At 30.3% G+C, this 20,978-nt stretch overlaps 1 protein-coding gene across 2 annotated transcripts; it reads right to left on the bottom strand.

The window, feature by feature from the left end:
- Positions 1-610: 610 nt before the first annotated feature.
- On the bottom strand, positions 611-20,042 carry LOC116766072 (protein spaetzle 5-like). Of its 2 annotated transcripts, none has more exons than XM_061522096.1 (8): positions 19,904-20,042; positions 18,170-18,242; positions 5,188-5,330; positions 4,637-4,842; positions 2,941-3,241; positions 2,592-2,780; positions 2,242-2,415; positions 611-1,630 (listed from the first exon to the last, which is right to left on the bottom strand). In XM_061522096.1, the coding sequence occupies exons 2-8, from the start codon at positions 18,218-18,220 to the stop codon at positions 1,459-1,461; spliced, it is 1,236 nt and encodes a 411-aa protein (XP_061378080.1). In that variant the 5' UTR covers positions 18,221-18,242; positions 19,904-20,042; the 3' UTR covers positions 611-1,458. The 2 variants fall into 2 exon arrangements, with proteins under 2 accessions (XP_061378080.1, XP_061378081.1); XM_061522097.1 differs by having other exon boundaries at positions 19,946-20,035.
- Positions 20,043-20,978: the final 936 nt, after the last annotated feature.

Genomic DNA, 20,978 nt, shown 5'->3' with positions numbered 1-20,978 from the left:
AATAGGTATATTTTGTTTGAAATGAAACAAACTAATCCTTCCAGCAGTTACTTGACCGTACTCGTATTTAGACGTGAATGGATATAAGCACATGAATAAATGTGTAATATTATCAAATACCCCCCACTTAAGATACTATGTGTTAAGGTAGGCCCGGGAACCCCGGGGCTGAGCTGTCCCTTGCCGATTCACCCTCGACGATCCAACTCAATCGACGGAAATGCCTTGAAAATTTGTCCCGGATTTTGGAAAAACATTGCCCTATTTCCTTTTAAAAAGATTCAGAGAAAATAGTTACTAACTTAACAAGATTTATTAATAACAATAAATTATAGAAATGGGGTGCAATCAATATTTTTTTGAAATAATCACGCGGAATCTACACATTAGTAACTCACGTTTTTTTTTAATCTCTATATAACGACATTCGCATTATGTATAAAGTATTAGAAATTTTAATATACATATTGTATATATAAAGATATTTATTTTAAATATTATATTTTATTTAAAGAATAAAATTATTTGTCACACCATAGTATGTGATAATAATTAAATATCAAAAAGCGTTCAAAAACAATGAAATAAATAAAAATAACATGGCTTTTTATTACATTTATTAGGTTTCAAAATTGTGTTTTTCATAATTTGCAGATAAAATATTCAGCGAGACAAAAGTATGAAATTATAAAAATACGTTCTAAAACATTATAAAATTAATAAACCGGGTGTCTTAAGTCAGGGCCGTTGAAGATAAAAAAATATATTAGTCAAACTAGGGTTGCTACGTAAACTGTATCAGATCATTCATTTAATGAGTTAGTTAGATTAATAACATTGAAAATATTTATTCAAAATAATATCAAGAAATAAAACATCTAGGGTCTTATACCATTTCATACATTTTACGCTCCAACGTAAATATTGTTTGGTGAAAGAAAAATGTAACAAAAATAAATCGGGAGATCAAAATACTTCCAATATAAATGTATAGTATTTATAAATAGGTTAAAATTGTAAATTATTGGACATATTCTATATTATATTGTTCTAAACTTACTTACAACGACTGTATTAAATATTATTAATTAATTTCTGTTGAAAAATAAAATATTCACAAGCCAACATCAAAGTTCCATTTTCAATATTTCTACTATTTACAAATCGTATAATATTACATATAATACTTGAATTACATCTTATACTGCTATTATTGTTAATTAAATGTTTATAATACTTGCATTTAGGATGCGTCTATACTCTAATGAAATAAACTAAGCTTGTATGTCATGACTGTTTAAAATACCGAGCGAAATAGTAATGTAGTATGTATCGTTTAACACATAATTCGCTCAAAACTCTACGTTGTGTAAAGCGCCATCTGTTATTCGGACGTAATAAAATTGACAAACATCTTACATTAACATCACACGAAAATCGTCAAATAGTTATTTAAGTTTAGTTATTGTTCATGATTGTACATTGGCAGCAGCTCGGGATCCAGAACACGTCGGTGTACAAGTTCTGTCCACTGGACTCCAACGCTACCAAACGTTTTTGTATATACTTTTGCTCGCATCTAGAAGTGTAGCCAAGAGGTATGGTGCATAACCCACTGCATTCTGTTGACCTAGAATTGTGGATAATAACATACTAATTATAATACTTTTAATAAAAAGTACGTTATAGTTAACTTATTTTAGACAGCTATTCAATAACAGATGTCACTACTATCAAAAATTTTCATTTATTAAGTTAACACAGATGGCGCTTTCGAGCAAAAAGTTAATATGATCACAAAAATCCTTTTACTTGTTCCACGACATTCCAGTTACAAAATATGTTAAGTCCTGTGATCTACATTCCATAAACCGATTAAGACTTCTCTAATTTTATTGACTGACTTTTACGTAAAATATAAATACCTACTTGATAAATATATCAGGTATATAATGTTTTAAAATCTACAAGATTGATTTATTTTAATATATAATATAAAATCAATCATATTTAAGTGGAAATATAATTTTTGTTCTTTTAATGTCACTATATATTTTTCAAGGCATTCTTAACTATTTTTGAAGAATACTTTTTATATTCTGCCAAACTTGTCTTACTTGTTCTACTAATTACTTTTATATTTTAAATTCATTCAATTATCAGAAGCATATTTAATTTTCTATTTGCACTCCGTTTAGGGATGTGTTTGTGTGTCGGGGTTCAGGGCTTGGTTCAACTCACGCGCATATCTCAGCTCGCACTAGTTGTGTCATGTTATCAGGCATGTTGACGACGTAGCGCCAGCTGCCTTTGTTGTTGAGAGCGGCTCGAGGATTTATAAACTGAGTGCGGACTCGGCATAACTCCTCACCCGTGGACGCCTGGCGGCGAGGACGCTCCGCTGACGAGTCCTCGCTGGGAGGAGAGTAACGTCTCAATTATTCACATCAAAGATTATAATTAAATACAAACATGAATAAAGACATGAATTCATAAAGACTATTCTCATTAATTAATGACATCTATCTTATTGGAAATAATTTAACTTATTCGTTTTAGAATAATACCAATCGGTAAAATAAGTGACTCACTTAGCCAATCCCAGAGCGATCCTGAGCGCCTCAGCCCCTGTTAACGTGCGTCTCGCCGCAGCCTCCACAAGTTCCGTGTTCCGTTTCCGGCGCGCGTGTGTCGCGTGTCTGCTCGTGGTGGTTCGTGTCGGGAAGGTGATCGAGCGCTGGATGGACACCTCGGCGTTTGACCGAGACGGTGATATATATCTTGAAAATATATAAGAATAAATATTCCTGCGCTGTCATGAATCGACGTGTAAAAATATATATTATTATTTTTCATACATTTATTATTTCTATACATTCGGATGCTGATGATAAGAATGTAATAAAATTTTCTAAGTATACTTAGTTGATGTTAACTCACTTCCACCATTCGCTCGGGTTGTACTGCGTGACCCCGCTAGACGCTCTCAACCAATTCGACTCATAGTTTTGATAGAGCGGGCCATTGAAATAATTCGGATTGTAAAGGTTCACATTTTCGTTCTCTCTCAGTCGTCTGTTCTCATATTGGAACTGGTTAATGGAGGGATCCCAAAAAGTTGGTGATGTGTATCCTTGGAAGCCGAACTTGGAATAATTGGCGGCCTGATAGGCCTTGATATCATACGGCGTTGGATCTGCGGCCGAGGGAGGCTGGAGAGGAGCCTTCTCAGAAAATATATCTGAAAGTCATAGACCATAGAATTTTATGACAACCCATAAGTCAAATATGCGTTCATAATATTTTTTAATAATTTATTTATGGTTAAATCATCTCTAGTTTATAAAATCTCTTCACATTGTCATATTAATCTAAAAAAAGTTTATTTTAATTTGACGGTTTAAATTTTTTATGATTTGAATAATAAAGTTTGTAATTAATGGCCATTAAAATTTTTTATTCTTATAATGAAGTCTCATTACATACATTACATTATTTAGAAACATTCACTGTGTGCTGTTGAAGACATAATTCTTCCTAATAAGGATTCTTAGATGGAAAGTACTGTATTTATAATGATGTATTGGACAATATATTCATTGGACTAAAAATTTATTGGATAAGAAATTTACTGTAGCCGGTTCTTTATATCGTAAGGATACAATACAAACGGTTTTATAGTTTCTTTCTGATAATAATGTTTTGAATTTTTATTTAAAACAACACCGTTTTAATATCTCCATTGTGTTTTCAATTCTATTTTAAATTATGACATTAAATACCGGATGTAGGCGGCTGATGTGGTCGACTTTTTTATTTTATTATTATTAAAATTTAAAACTACAAATCTTTATTACAATTAAATAATATATATTCGAGTAAATGTAATATTTCATTTACTTCGTGTAATTTCGTTAACAAGAATAGATATAGATAAAGCAATATAAATGTTGACAGTAATGTAACCTAATAATTCTGTTTGAAACTGTAACCTTAATGAGTCTGTTTTCGTATAAGTCAACTCAAATGTCTGAACATAATTTCTCTGCTTTCTAAAGAGCCACTTCTACGTCCTTAGTTTCTTTATATCCACAATAATATAAATATTGAAGTTTTCTTATTAGAAATTTTAGCAGATTCAAATTCAAATTAAATATATATGGGGAGAATTTTTATTATTAATGAATATTTTTGACTTTGTTGACGTACAAATTGTACATATTGCATTATTTTTAAATCTCTTTTAAAATATCTATTTGATAAATGCTATAGTTTTCTAGAATTTGGAAGGATTCGATAATGTGGTAAAAACACATAGGCAGTATCTGTATTCATCTTTATATCTATATATCTATAATAATAAGTAGATTAATAATTTTCCACACGTATTTATTTTTAACTATCTAATTAACATTAATACAAAACACTTAAATATTTTTAACTAAAATCTAAATAAATAAGTAAATTAAAATGTGTATCAAACGAGACATTCATGGGCACAAGCGAGATTCGAATCTGACAACCAGGATATCGAATTACAGAATATATTCAACAAAACGAAAATCATTTTTGTTTTATAAAAGATTTATATAAGTTTGTTGTTACTAAGTGAGGGACACCTCGTACGTAAACTCACCTTGGTTGTACTTGTGGTACTTAGTGTTATAATCTTTGTGTCCATCGTCGACGAGTGATATTTGGTCGACGTGTGGTAAGGAGTTGGGGCCGTATCCGTACGGGTAAGTGGTCTTCTTATTGTCTTGGAAGTTATCGCGACTCTCGTCGGATAGCAACGTCCGGATGTCGTACTGACCGGCTTCGACCAGTTTCCTGATCACTTTCCTGTAACAGAGTTTTATTTTTTTTATTTTCTTTCACTCTCTACTTGATATCAGGTCATTACGTATTTAACGCTAAGACTGTTTAGTTCTCTTTCCATGCCTTGTCTTTGACTTATTTTGTAATACCAGTCATGATTTAGATCATTCGTTCAGATTCAGAAGCACTACACTGATAGTAACACTATCATTAACCTGTTTAGACATATATATGTATGTATATTTAGACTATAATTTGTATTACTATTGATGGTCCAAAACATTGTAGGGCGTAGTTATTTCGTTGTAATTAGCTCGACTTTTGATGTATTCCACTAGTCATAGATCCATCGTTTATTAGCTCACTTACTCTGGATATGGATCCGGATGCAGGCAGTAGGTGAGGCCGGGTTGAGCGCAGGCGGGTGCGCGTCCAGGGGGCGCCGGCTCATACAAACAGTTCTGGCCGTAGGGACAACTGTAACCCGCGCCTTCCGTGGCAGCCCACAGTATCTGAAACAGTGAGTAAATGACAAAGAAATTTCACGTATTCTTTAATTTGAATAAGAAAATATAATTTGAGTAAATAATTAAGAGCTTGCCGTCTACAAACAAATGCAAAGCATAACAGTTCTTCGTTCCTAACACCCAAATCCTTTTATCTCTTAATTTACAATATCAAAGAAATCACGGAGTTAATGAAATTCAAACACGTTTGATAACAATTGTTTCCGAAAAGAAAATTTAATGATAATATTCAAAATATAATATAAACGTTACAGATTCGAGAATATCTCATACGTGTATAATTCTTCTTAAATATATTTGCCACACGAATGTTACATGTGCATAAATATTATATCTTTATCTTAATACCTTTATGCATGTGACATTATTATAAATATATCATCATAGTTCGTCATAATCGGAAGTTGTACATAACCCTGCCATCACACGACCGCCCACCGGTACAGTTACAAATGTCAAAGACACACCAACTCACCCGTTAGACGACTTTTATAATATTCAAAAACGAAACATAAGTGTTCAAACTTAATCATCGCTTCATTACAAATAATATTCATACAAAATTATAGTTATTTAAGTATTTTTCCTTTAGCGAAAGAGGTGTTAAGTTATTATATTTGATAATATCATTATTTTAAAAGCGAAGGTTTGTTTGGCTTAAAATTTATTTTATCTTATCAAATCGTTATTACTCCGAGAAATAACGATTTTCATAAATCTCGTATTGCACCGTGAAGTCTTCAATACTAGCAAAACAATAAAAAAATAAAATACATATTAGATTGAAACTAAAGTTAGCACTTAGCAGACGTATGTATATCTAAGTATAAACAAAAAAATATATTGGTTATTCTGAACAAAAATTGAGAATACATAACTGTTTTATCAAAGGACACCTAGTTGAATGTATATCTAAGTTATTAGAAATGACAGTATCTTTTATATTAATAAAAGAGAAAAACTCCTTTCATTGACTGAATAGCGATTCAGTATCTCAAACAGGAGTCGGATAAATTGTCCGTATATAAACGGTAACTTAATATTTAACAACCGTTTGTACAAGAAACTTAAGTTTTAGAAAGTATTTACATAATAATGTGAGTAAATAATCCCATTTGTTTAGATTTGTAAACGGGTAAACATGTTACAGAGATCACTCGTATATTCTACGGACGTGGTGGATTAGCCGCTTTCATTTGTGTGATAAGAATTCAGAAGTAAATTAAAGCGGGCGGCTGGGCTCATCCTTATAGAAGATAGCTATTCTTACATTAACTCAAAGAATATAAATGATTTACATAGCACTCGCTTTGTTTGAAAATCATCTCGTATATAAAAAAAAACAATCTCAGATCATTGAATGTCCTTGATTGTGATTGTGAGAGCCTATTTTTTAATATCATACATTTAAGACCTATAATTTTACTATTAATTTGGAATTAGATAACATTAAATAAATGTCCTTAAGAAGCAAAAATCATATTCATATATTCGAAAGCAATGAAGTGTGTTAAGCAAATCTTAATATTAAGGATGTGGGCAGAAACAGTATCATTACGGTGTTGATTGAAGTCATTCATATAATTGTCGTCATTAAACAACAATGGGTGATGCATGCCATCATTAGTGTGACATTAATATCGAACCAGATGTCAGAGGCTTGAATGAAAATGTCACTCCGGTGTCAGGATCTCGCGGAGGCGTTTAAAAGAGTGTTAAAGGGTCAGATGGAATTAAAGCTATTTATTTGAGCTCAATTTGAGCTATTATAAATCAATTTAATTTTTTTTTCTCCCGCAGCTCATGCCAATTGAGTATATTTATGTCTGTATTCGGAAATTTGGGGGCCATTTTGTTTTTTAATAGATCTTTAATGATTATAGTTTTTATGTCTGGAATGAATGTTTACTCGAAATCGTATTTATCTTTGTAAGACGCTTACTTAAGTTCAAGTTTGAGCCTTGACAAACAGCTGAACCACTATAGAACGGGTTTCGTAATTTTAAAGGATACAAATACTTTGTAAGCAACCTTATAAATAAAACTACAGAAAAAATTATTTTTTAAGATACGATTGTTTTAAATGTAAAAGTATTTTAAATTTTACACAACACCACGTTTCTGGAAACTTCAATTGTTTCACTTTATAATATCCTACTTAAATAGTTTTGATAGTTATAAAAATTAATGAAACGCTACGTTATGCAAACAAATCCACTATTCATTTATTTTTTTAAGTATGGACATTGCATCGCTGTCAATCTAACGACTTTGTTTTAATACTATTAAAACAGTTACAGATTACAGCTCGAGGTTAAAATTCAAAGATATATAAAATATATACACACCTTAGATATAAAAGTTGATCAAGTTCTTAGACAATTTCTATAATTAAATAAAAAATAAAAAAGTAAAATTCATATTAAAGTTGAATTTCTATTGGTATTCAAAAATGTATAAGTATTGTATTAAATGGGTAAGGACATAAGAGATAAGATTATTTCACTATTTGTGTCTCGGCGGTAGTTGCACAAGAGCATAGGTCAAATCGCTTGCCCTGTGAATAAAACGAAATGCAGTAAACACTATAGGTACCAGACGTCAATACTATAAAATACAATGTAGGAACGTAGTGACTTCTCCTTAATTCAATTACACGATACAGTAAAAGTAAGTACTGAATAAACTGTTAATAATGTACCCAACAAGCAATGCGTAACTTTTAAACGAAACAGCTATTGTTTAACGTACACCTCTAATTTACATAACAACGTTCATATTTTCCTTATGGAATTATATTCAGATACTCAGAAATGTTGCAAGAACAATATTCTTTGTTCTGTTCAGTATTGGACTATAATAAAAAAAATACGTAGAAACTTTTTAAATTAATAACATATATTAATTTATGTATATATATGTTGGACTATGTATATTTTGCATTATCAAATAATTTATTTTGAACGTGAACTACGTATCTTTATAATCTGTGAGTGAATCTTCATTTTTATTCTTAATATCCTTCTTGGTAACCAAAATAGTGAGTGCCAACATTACCATAAGAAAAGATTAGTTACGTGTCAATCGGAAGCTGCAGTTACTAATTCATTATGAGAAAAAAATATATTCCATAGTTACGTCTCTTCATTGTGTGGTAATAGAGCGTAACTAACATACATACGTAAATACTATGAGAAACACAGGTTACGGAAAGAAACATGGATGTTTTCATTAATTTTGACATTATATTTTTTTACAATTTGAGGCTGACGTCGAAACGCTGAATACTTTACCCCTTCGCTTGGGTCTCCTTAAATAAATTTTTATTAAATCCTGGTCACTCATAATCGTTTTTGCACATCCCTGCACTAAGTTCAAAGCAGCATGGAGACACTTGAACCAAAATTGACATCAGTCTCTCACACATGTCTGGACCTCTAGTGTGCATACACAAAAAATCCTGTCGCAGGTCAAGTACTGCCGTACTTTTGTTAGAGCATCAAACTTTCTTGCAGCTACCTTAGCGTTGTACTCAATGAACCGCCCTAGGTTGAAGTTTTAGGATACCGAATAAATAAAGGCGGTCAGAGTACTCCAAGGTTACATTCGACAATTTGGAATTAGGATGAATGGACTCCTCTAGGTTGTGAAAAACATGCGCGTTACGGTTCACGAGGTTGACAAGCCCTTATTCGTTGCAGCTACAACAGAGTACAAACGACAGACCCCTGATGATCCTTTCGCTGACCGCCATTGGCTCAGACGAGCAGCTTCTCTACTAATAGCTGCTGAAATAGTCAGAAATCTAGGCATTTAGACCAGAGAATATATCTCGTGTATATAAATATTTTGAAGCTAAAGTTACTTGCTCTAAGAAGATTCTGAAGTTCTAAAATGTTTCGAGTCTTCCCTATAAGTTTTTTTAAACACGTGTATCTGGTAGAAAGCGGATTAAAAATTGAGGATAACGCACTAACCGCGTAACATCGAGATAAAAATCTATATCTCGGATGAATACTAAGTGTCATCATTTGAAAGTTGCTTAACGTAAAAAAAATGTACTTCAAACATGAACACTGTTATGTGGGGCAGGTTTAACTTGAGGTTTACCTTACGGATATATTATTAAAAAAATATATTTTAGTACTAGCTACTTATTTACATAAATATAAATAAGGCAATGGTTTACTTAATGTTTTTATTATTACGATTGAAATTCAATGGAACATTTGCTATAATATAATATAATATAATTGTGTAATTTTAAACATATTTGGCACAAGTTTTCAATGTTAACGCGAGACAATGAGTTCAGAACACTTTCTAAGTGTATCATCATTTGTTTGAGGTATTAGTCATCTGTTACAAGGGTAGAGATAATATCCGGCGAAGAACGCCTAAAGTTATCCAGATAATAGTATTACTGTGAAAGTTAGTATTTGTGTATGTGACTGTATTTGCTAAGTCACGCAACTATTATCGAACTTATTGTTAATTTTATGTGTAAATCGTTGTAACGACACATCTACTTTAATCTTAATAAAGTATACGACTTTAATAATTTGTAAAAAATCTAAATTAAAGATAAAATTGCTTTATAATTTGGTAAATAAACATCACGGAATCACGACTCAGACATTACTTCATGATATCGTTAGAGCCACACCCACGTCGTGACAGATATTTACTATTGACATGAAAGTATGACAATCGGCAAGGCGACAACACGGGTATGATCGTGAACAATGTTGGCACGCGCCTCGGATTTTACAATTAGTAATTTACGCTTATAGCTAAGCTGGCTGCACGGACGTTTTATTAGAACTCAAATAAATAGAACCTTTTTCTTTCCAACCTCATTTAATTTAAAAATTTAAGGCAGAATAATATCATCAGGTTTATGTCAACAGCCTTCCTCGATAGTTTGACTCGCAGATAGCAACTTTCAGTTCCTAATAGTTCCTCCTCTGAATTCGTTACAACAACACACTTGTTATAGTATTTGATGCATTTCAAAATTAAAAACAATGTAATTTTTTTTCGCTTGTATATTATATTTTTTCAGCGACTATATTTTTTTAAGCACTGATTAAACAAATGTGTCATTTTGCGACTCTCGATATACATTCCAATTAATAATTAATAAATAAAGTTTGATTAGTGACGTGCCATAAAAAAACCGGTGTCGATTTAAATCGAATAACCGTATCTATCAGTACAGGCAGAAATCTGAATGTGACCTTCGCAATATATTATATCGTCGACAATTTAAAACCCTTATTTATAACATTTGATAACAATCGATATATCCGTGACCTCACTCTGATATAACTTTGGTTATTTAATTGATTTGAAAGTCTTTGCTTTACTTAACTCCAATACGTAAATGATATATGTTTCCTTGTTACCATTTTATATAAAAAAACAATAGTAGGAAAGAAACTTATAGAATTTATAACATTTCTACGTAATATAAATAAAATGAACGTATGTATTGAAGTAATTATTATATATTAATTAAAAAACTATGCGAGTTGTAATTACGTTTATTTCTCAATAAAAATACGACTGTCATGATATATTGTCGCGACCTAGATCTGTTGTTAGACAGAAACATATAATATCTCTAACCTCTGGTATTTCATTTTTACATAATACTTTAAAATTTAATAATAGATTTCTCTAGATCATTTAGGTAATGAAAACGCTGTTACTACAGAGGGATCAGGGAAGGTTAATTCGTCCGCCATATAAGATTTGGAATGACGTCATTTAAAATTAATCTGTAACCGAAATATGATCTCAATCGGCTAAAAATAATCGATTGAGATAAATCTACTCAAGTATACTCTGTATTTATACAAATAAAGTAATTTGTAGGAAATAAATGTATGTGATGGTGACAACTGTGAGATTTTTTTCAAATTTTAACAATAACTATTTCATATTTAATTGTTAGTATAAAATAATAACAATATAATATCTGTTGATTTAAAAAGTATTGTGAAATGCTTGCACTCCGCGATGCAGCCTTGCCCCACTTGCCTCGCATTAGACTACTGATATTGCATATTAATTTACTATGACGAACATACATACATGATTCATACATTTAATGTTCATACATTTAATGTAAATTGCGTTGATATCGTCGAAAGCAACTTGACTTAGTGACATGTCCGATAAAATGATAGTTTACATAGCGTACATACATATATTCTTGGACATATTGATGCATTATGAATAAATAAAAATACATCCAAAAAATTTCGTGCTTGACTAATTCCGAATGATTTTATTCGTTGGACTTTTTTTTAGAATAAAAATGTGCAATCTCGATTCGTTTAGAAACTGGTTATGAATTGCTATTCCTAAAATTTTCTGTCCAATGACCCGGACATTTCACGACACAGATTGTTCTAATTTCCATAAAAACTGTAACGAATGATTTAATATTTTTTTTTTGTATCTGTTTACAATTGATATTTGATACGTCATTCGGAATTACATTCGCTCTGACAATTTAATTATGGACAGTTCAAATCGATTTGAAAAAAAAAGGAATATACGTGCGTGATAAGGAAAAGACTATTAGCTGTCACAATACCATAGACAAGATTTTTTTTTGCGTCAGAAACAATCAAATACAAGGTCTCATATATTTCGGTTAATTAATTGGTAATTACTTTCAAAATCGTGTTCAGATGTGTATCTGTCTGTCACGAGGTATATATCTGATCACTGGTATCTCAACAATAAACAAACACCAGTAGGAAATCCTTGAATATTAAATAAATGATTGAAATGACATTCCCTGTATTAATTAACGATAACTATTAATGATATGAATTTAGGCCTTGTTTGCTTTTCCTAGTTCCATGACAGTTTTGTTATTCCTTTACTGAACTAATTTAAATAAAGGTAATACAAAAAAAAATGGTTTGAATCATAATTGCAGATTAAAAATAGCATGGAGCCTATGCTAATCTATATTAACAACATGTTTAGCATGAAATATAACTTATTCTTAAACAACTAAATAACTTTAATTTAATTAAAAATATAGGAAATATTTTTTTCAAATTTAATTATTGTATACATTAAAATGAAACTATTACACATTAATTTAAAAAATGAAATAGATTCCCAAACATAACATTGAATTAGGCGGCAGGTTTTTACAAAATCGACAAATTAGAATACGATACGTTGAAATAAATCGAGTTAAAATATTTAATAAAATTTGCAAAACCCAATGATTTCTATAAATCAGTTGAGATAATAATTCTTAAAACATTCTAATTTACACAAATTAAAGTATAAAGCGTGCAACATTTGGCGCCAGTCGCTGTCCCGCCGGTCGCTGGGAAGCAAATTACTTTACATGTATTTTATGACATATTAGTGTCGAATGCGAAATGAAAAGGTCGAAAGACATATTTTATACTGTCGTAAAAACAACAATATCAGTTTACATTAATAGGTTAAGTATACATATAATAAATATTTAATATATAACGTGTCTCAACATTAATTCATTATTAAATTTTATTATTTGTGTAGTCAGGATCTTATTACAGATTTTATCAAATCGGTCTTGTTTTTTATATAAATGGACGTGAAAATTATTTGTAAGTAAAAATTTATTAAGGACATTAAGAATAATACACTTCAGTGCTTTCACCGGCTGTTTGCTAAAAACGAAACTTATTTTAGAAAAAAAAAATTACTGTGAAATTTTTATTCGAGCAAATATCAATTATGGATATCGTTATATATATACATATATGTATACATATATATATATATCGAAGAAACTAATCTAAAGAGGTTTATTAAATTGATTGTAACGTAATATTATTAGAATAAAAATGTCAGATGATGTATTTTCAGTTAAGTTTCAATTACTATGATTAGATCTAATGTCTTCCAAAATGTCCAATACTGTCAGTGATACAGAGAAACGAAAACATTTTTAACAAGTTTTAAACAAATTAAAAAAAAATTGTTAATATTTTACTACCCTCTTTTTTTTTAATAAAATAATCAAAATACCTACCGTAGTATCGCAAATAATATTATTGTCATATGCGGATGTCTATTTATACTATTATAAACATTGTCTAAACTCAAAACAGTACCCTGTCCTCGATTTGGCATCGTCAAAGTAAAAACAGGTAGTTTCAAATCCTTATCAACTTTGGTAAATGGATAATGCAACAGGAAACTGATCATTGATAAGACAACTCAAACTCGTAATAACGCGACAGATGACTTTATAAATAATTTTTAAACATTGTACATGCACCATGTCGTACTTATAGTGTATATGAGGCGATTGACAATGACCGTTTCATATTTATGTATAAAAACTAGTTTTCGCCCGCGACTTAGTCTGCGTTAGTTTCAAAATTAGAAATATACAGCTGACTGGACACACTTTATTTTTCCTTACAGGCTAAAAATAAGACGATTTTGGATTTTATCAACTTACTTATTTTTCCTTTTCGATCGGATAAACAGTATCCTATGTCCTTTTCATGGTTCTAAGCTATATCCTCCAGCTCCACCAATTTTCAGCGAAACCCGCACAGCCGTTCTTGAGTTATACATAGTGTAACTAACACGACTTTCTTTTATATATAAAAAATAAACTTAGGAATAACCAAAAGAAATCAGTACTGAACTAAATCATATAAATGAAACATTAAATCAGCGAATGAAATATCCATTGTATATGCAATGATTAGTTTGAAGAAATGTTCTTGCAATAAAATGTTACTTTAATCTTGGCAAGTAATAGGTTGATTGGACATTAGTGTAAGGAAACTTTAGGTCTCTTCAGGAGATCTATCTTGAAATGCGATCTAACAGCTCTGGAAAGATTCTTTCATTTCAAATATCAAAGATTTAAGCTCTCGGAGGTTTGGTTACATTGATTGGAAAATAGTTATCAAAATGATATTCACATTAAATGAAAGAGAAAACGATAAATTATCGCCCAGCATCATAAATTAGAAAAGATTTATAGCGAAACATGTAGATTTATTCACGTTTCTTTTTAGAGATCCGCACCAACAGAAATAAATATTGCGTGAAGCAGAAACACGTCAAGAAAGTATACAATTGTCAAGAGATAGCCTTCGAAGAAGCATTATCTAACCCAAATCAATTACGAAGCGTTATTTCCTTCATCCTAATCCGTATAAATTGGCAATAGCGTTCCAAGAACCACCTTTAGACAATGTAAAGGTCATAGTGTAATGTCATAATACGGGGTCACGACGACAAACACGGTCATGACCGAGGGATCACTGTGATACCGAATTTATAATATGAACTACATATTTGATGTATCGTGCTGATATTTTGAAATAAATTTATATATATATATATATATATGTGTGTGTGTGTGTGTGTGTGTGTGTGCGTGTTAAGTATGTCAATTCATCCTTAACTTTCATCGAAATTAAAAAACTATATATGACCGTATTGTAATTATCACTCCTGACCGAAAATCTCGTTAACTGATTACGTAATGTTTACATTTTCTTGGATATATGTTTCTTATAAGGTACTGGGTCATAAGACTATTTTTTTAAATTTTAAAATCAATTACTTAAAATTAATAAATCTTCCCATTCATTTACGCTGTCTAAGACTTATGAAAGATAAAAACAGGAACTCTCGGTAGTAAGTTGACGATGGAGGTTAAGACGATGGACGTGTTAAGGGCATTTAATGAAGAATTGAAAGTAATGTAAAACATATAACTACTCCACATAAGCCTGTAAGGCTTTTTGAAAATATACTCATTAAATATATTGTAACAATTTATATATTTTATAAGCCAAGATCAAGGCCCTGAACTTCAAGCACGTCCGTCTCAGAATCTTCGTATTTGACAAATGCTAATCATAAAAAAATGTCAAAGCAATTATACGTAACGGACTTGGATAATGTTTCAGACCGGTTACAAACAAACGAATATACATACCTTGTTATATGATATTTAATACTTAGAGCTGTTGTCTAAAAATATGTTTTACAATTTGGATAGTAATAATTTTTACAGAAATAAAATTGTAATTTGTAGTTGGCTACGGATAACAATTTTGATAATTTATTACGAAACTTTGGTACATGATATATAAATTGATATTGAATGTATTTGGGATACGTAATCATAAATTTTATAATTACTATCTATATCTCTATCTACCTATCTAACCATCTATGTTTAACTATATTTGGGCTATGACTATTTGTGTTACATAATACTGTCTGAAATAGTTGGTTTAAACTCCTTGCAAAACTATTTCATACATACGTAGTTATTAAAGTCAACGCTGCGGTCTAAGTCGTAATTTAAGACTGAACGACCATTACAATAGCAACTAAAACGTCTACTGACCCAAGTGTCTATGTTTTAATTTATTTATCATTTTGAAAGGCTTTAAGCCTTTAAAGGTCAAAGGAAAGGTTTAGTGAAGTGACAAAAACAGTTATCAGAATTAGAGTTGTGAGTAAACTTTAGCGAGGCAATAAATACAGATTAGATCGTAAGATAATAAATAAGATAATGTCCGATCTTAAGTTAACTTTATACCAAGCTTAATATAAATATCAAAATAAAACAGTAAAATATATTTACCAATTTACGTATTCGTTAAACGTAGATAATATCGTAATTAAAAATTCACTTATAAAAAGTCTGTAATTAAACTGGCAATGAATATATTAACATTCGGTTTGGACATCTTAATTATTACTGATAGGTGAATATTACGATGTTTTTAAATTTAAAAAATTAATTTGTATATATATATATATATATATAATATATATATATATATATATATATATATATATATATATATATATATATATATATATATATATATATATATATATATATACAAATTAATTATATATATATATAATTTGTCATATAACTTTGGTAAAAATATAAAATAAGTGTTATTATCGGGTGTTGTAATTAAACATTAGACTTGATGTCGATGCTGTGTGTGGTGGTGTGTTTAAAGATAAAACAATAATTATAAACAGATCATGTTTATAAAGAAACATCGACTGAAAAAGTGTAATCAAGCTAACTATTCTACAAACAGAATTTAAATTAATTTAAACACTATTACATATATGTAGGTGATGAATTTCAAATGACTATATGTAGTTACAGCAATAAAATATGATGATTAAATGTTACAGAATCCGTTTGTAATAAAAGCGTCATAGTAAGGAATAATAACGAAGTCTCCTTACAAGACAATATGATTCATTGGAAATTTGAAACTACCCACTAATATCAAATTTGAAGATACCCACTAATATCAAATTTGGAATTACCCACTAATATCAAATTTGGAACTACCCACTAATATCAAATTTGGAACTACCCACTAATATCAAATTTGGAATTACCCACTAATATCAAATTTGGAACTACCCCCTAATATCAGATTTGAAACTACCCACTAATATCAAATTTGAAGATACCCACTAATATCAAATTTGGAATTACCCACTAATATCAAATTTGAAGATACCCACTAATATCAAATTTGGAATTACCCACTAATATCAAATTTGAAGATACCCACTAATATCAAATTTGAAGATACCCACTAATATCAAATTTGGAACTACCCCCTAATATCAGTGTAATTTATTACAACGATACTATATCTAATACTTATCTGGTTTTCGCTATACTTGGTACCGATTTCAACATAATGATTATTTCAGATTTTCCAATCGTCTCATGTGAAATAATTACTATGAGGGGATAAGAAAATTTGTTGCTAACGTCCCGGTTTCCTTATTAAAGACGTTTTCTTTATTAAATTTTATGTTATTACTTTAAATGCAGTTTTATTTTCTGAAGGCTCTTCTCAAAACTCTTGAAATCTAGAAAAATACTGAACCGTTTTGGATAAAATCTGGTATTGAGGAATCCAGAGAACAGAGGCTGAGCGCGTGAAACCCCGGAAAGCAGCTCGTATTATACTTCCGTTTTCTCCTGGTTGTCATCAAATCCTAGTTTTATCATAGAACGACCTTTGAGACATTTCCGTTCGACAAAAGGAGCATCTTAGAAATCGTTTCATAAAGGACTCGAATCCACGAAAAATCGAAAATATATATATATACCGCCACATTGAGTAATTATCTTTAAAGTCAGTTAGAAGTAATTTCACTAACTGACTGTATGGAACCTCTTTAAACAAGTGTTTCAGTTAGTCACATATATGTAGCGAATAAGTAGGTATATTTTTCTTAAGTGCAATGTTATCTTTCACAGTGACCCACAAAAAGTTACAAAACAAGTGTCAAGTGCGTGTGTCGCAATACGTCTGTGGTGTTAGTGGATGACACGTGAGGCGGAGGCTGTACTGCTTTAGGATGAGGCTTCACTTAAATTAACGAGGACATGTCTCACTCTGATACCATTTAAGTAAATTATCACATAACGTGGGGAATAGCGCAAATCCGCGTAACTAGCATTGATATTAGAAAAATAACTTAGCAATTGATAAAATAATAACAATTGATAATCTTTACATTAAATTACGAGTATTTCATATAAAGATTGCTTAATACTACCAATATTTAAAAAACGTTTTTTAGTAAGACTGAAGAACAGATTTATGTAAGAAGATTTTCTTGTAAAATTTAATATTGTATCTAACGATACTGAACAATTTAGAAACTTCAGACTGTAATTCTACCCCAGAAACATGCACCTTATTGCTATGGCAATTAGTGTTAGTTTGCTATGAATAATGTTAATAATAACTTACCATCAAAAAGGTTCGTAAATGAAGAGTTAGTCTCTTGAACTTCATCGTCATCTCCACAGTTTGTTATAAGAATCTGAAAATATGACCATTATCAATGATTTCTATGAATTCTAATATTCCTTATTAACATGTTTATTGCATATTATTAAATGTATCTGTTGTGGACGTTAAATGTTTCATATCCTTTCAAAGGAACTATTTAATCATGCTTCTCCTACTATCCCTCTCTCTCTCTACTAACAATTCAGTAATAAACTAGAAATACTTACAGATAACATTTAAATACCAAACAACAAAAACTTTGTAATTTTTTTTTTTAATTATAGTTTTTTAGCTATACGGATATAATTGAAGATCACATATGTACATATATTAAAATATTCCTAAAAAAATATGTATATATATATATGTGTGTGTGTGTGTGTGTGTGTGTGTGTGTGTGTCTGTGTGTAGATTTGTTCTGAATTATAATTTCTAATAATTCTATAAAATAAACTCAAAGTATTAAATATTTTCTATGATATTTTCTTGAATGTTCTTAACTCTTTCTGTTCTTCTGAACTCTTTTCTTCTTAGTATCTAAGCAAGACTCAGTTTCTCTCATTTGGAGATAGAATTAATTGTAAGCTCAATTTCGATAAAGTCATTTTTAAGGCTTTTTATGTTATTGCTAGCTGAATGTCAATTTATAAGAAAACATTTGACTCTATTTTTTTTACAATAGACGAAAATCTTCAGCACATGTTTATGATACATACGGTCAGAATTATTTTATACATATATATGAGATACAACATAGTATTATCATAAGGTATTTTTATTATAAAATTATAACTTTTAATATATTAATATATAATTTAATATTGTAATAAAAAAAAAATATTATAGGTACTTTATATATATGAAAAATTTATTTGTACAAATTAACTAGAAATCATTGTCGAGGTAATATTATTAACTGTTTCACTGACATTATTAAAAATATCAGTTTTAGACATATGCAATATTATCATTTTCCATTATAGTATGAAAAAATGCTGCGATATAAAAGATTTCAACGCGCTGCTTTTATTAAGCATTCGTAATATGTACGTGTGTGCTTTGTGTTTGTTTAAAGATATTAAAATAATCGCTCTCCATAGAATAATATATAATAATTGCATTAAATTTTGTCATTGTTCGATTATAAAAATAAAATTTAAACATAAAGATTGCTGAATTTTACAAAAAGGTCAACAAGAAAAACTATTAAGTATAGACTGCTCTTTCTTCTCGCTTTAACTTTTTCAATTATTAATAAAACAGGAGAAATATCCCCTGCTTTTTTTCTCCTAATTTATTTTATTATGGAATTGAATTAGTTGTTGTAGTCCAAATAAAAACGTAAGCCGGCTAATTAGCGTGTGATTCGTGTGGAGTTATAAAAACAGTAAAATATGAAGAAATCGCATTTGAGCCGGATCCGACGAATAATCATTTTATGATTCATTGTATTGTTACATTTTGTGTTATAAAATTGAGTTATAGTTATAAAGCTAAAACAAACTTAAAACGCTTCGAAAGAATTCACTCGAACGTCTGTTAGGACGATCACTGTCTTCTTGCATAACACAATCTACGCTAAATAATATATTATATATAGATTTTATATAATAAACATTACACACAACTTCAGCTGTGATGTAGTGTTATTACGTCACTTTAAATATGCGGCTAAGTAAGAAATAAACCCACCCTAAGTCACAAGCCACAGAAAATAATCAAAACAGTTCTCACAAAGTCAACATTGACCGCGTGTTTGAGATCGTGCATCGCTGCATGGCGCAGATAACGGTACTGGTGAAGAGACGTACGGACTCGACCAGAGCCAACGCGATACTGACTTATTACAAAGATTGTGTATTAGCGAAGCGTGTGTCATAGTTTTGGAGAAAGTTTATCATTACAGTTTTATGAATTAAAACTTTATTATCATTAATAATATGGAATTTGTTCGGATTTCAGAACGTAATTTTACACCTTCGTTTTACATGTGCAAAATATTTAATATGTTCCTGAAGGCACTAATTTTATTTATAATTTAAACAAGAGCATTTTGATGGTAAGAAAGTTTATGTTAGTAGCTACAACGTGAAATACTAGGCAACGTACACACGACGATTCACAAACAGGCTAACAAATATTTTATATGTTATCGAATTCAGAATATGTTACGTTATATAGCAAGGTCGTTGTTACGAAGAAATTTGAAATGTTTGTATCGTTATTTTCATTGTTCTTTATAATTACGATAAACAAAATATGACAATAATTTTAATTCTTAATTAGTCCGATTTGGATTCTTGATTACCTCATGGCTTCTTGAAACGACATTGTAATCTTGACGCTGTATTGATACTGCCTGCAACAACCGTGACAGTAGCGAATGGTTTTGTCTCATGTATAGAATTGAAGGGTTTATACCTTGTCATAACATTTACACTTCAGTTCCGGGAAAGCGGGAAAACTGGGCACAAGTTAACGAGCGATTTCATCATAAATATTAAACATCCTAAACATGGAAAAGCTGCGAAATAGACAGCAAATATTGCTTAATTGAAGGAAATACTATGTCCGTGCTCAGAGCTTATCGCTAAACCAAATCTCCTCAGATCGTTACAGCAAAACATTCGAGCATCGTACGATTAGCGTTCAATTGAACGAGTTGAAAATGAAATATTAATTGATTGAATACCTAAATCTTATTTAAATATTTATTTCTTCGGACATTAAAATCAAGACGACGGCCAATGCTGTTATATAACATGCA

This window comes from Danaus plexippus, chromosome 11 (assembly GCF_018135715.1).
Source record: "Danaus plexippus chromosome 11, MEX_DaPlex, whole genome shotgun sequence".
Classification (NCBI taxonomy): Eukaryota; Metazoa; Arthropoda; class Insecta; order Lepidoptera; family Nymphalidae; genus Danaus; species Danaus plexippus.
The sequence above is the reverse complement of the archived record's forward strand: the minus strand, read 5'-3'. Positions and strand labels throughout refer to the sequence as shown.

Bases quoted from the DNA above. Each gene is read 5' to 3' on its own strand.
- LOC116766072 (XM_061522096.1), bottom strand. From the start codon at position 18,220: ATGACGATGAAGTTCAAGAGACTAACTCTTCATTTACGAACCTTTTTG. The intron at 4,843-5,187 runs GTAAGTGAGCTA...ACTCTGTTACAG, and splicing joins CATCCGGATCCATATCCAGA to GAAAGTGATCAGGAAACTGG. The intron at 2,781-2,940 runs GTGAGTTAACAT...TATATTTTCAAG, and splicing joins AACCCGAGCGAATGGTGGAA to ATATATATCACCGTCTCGGT.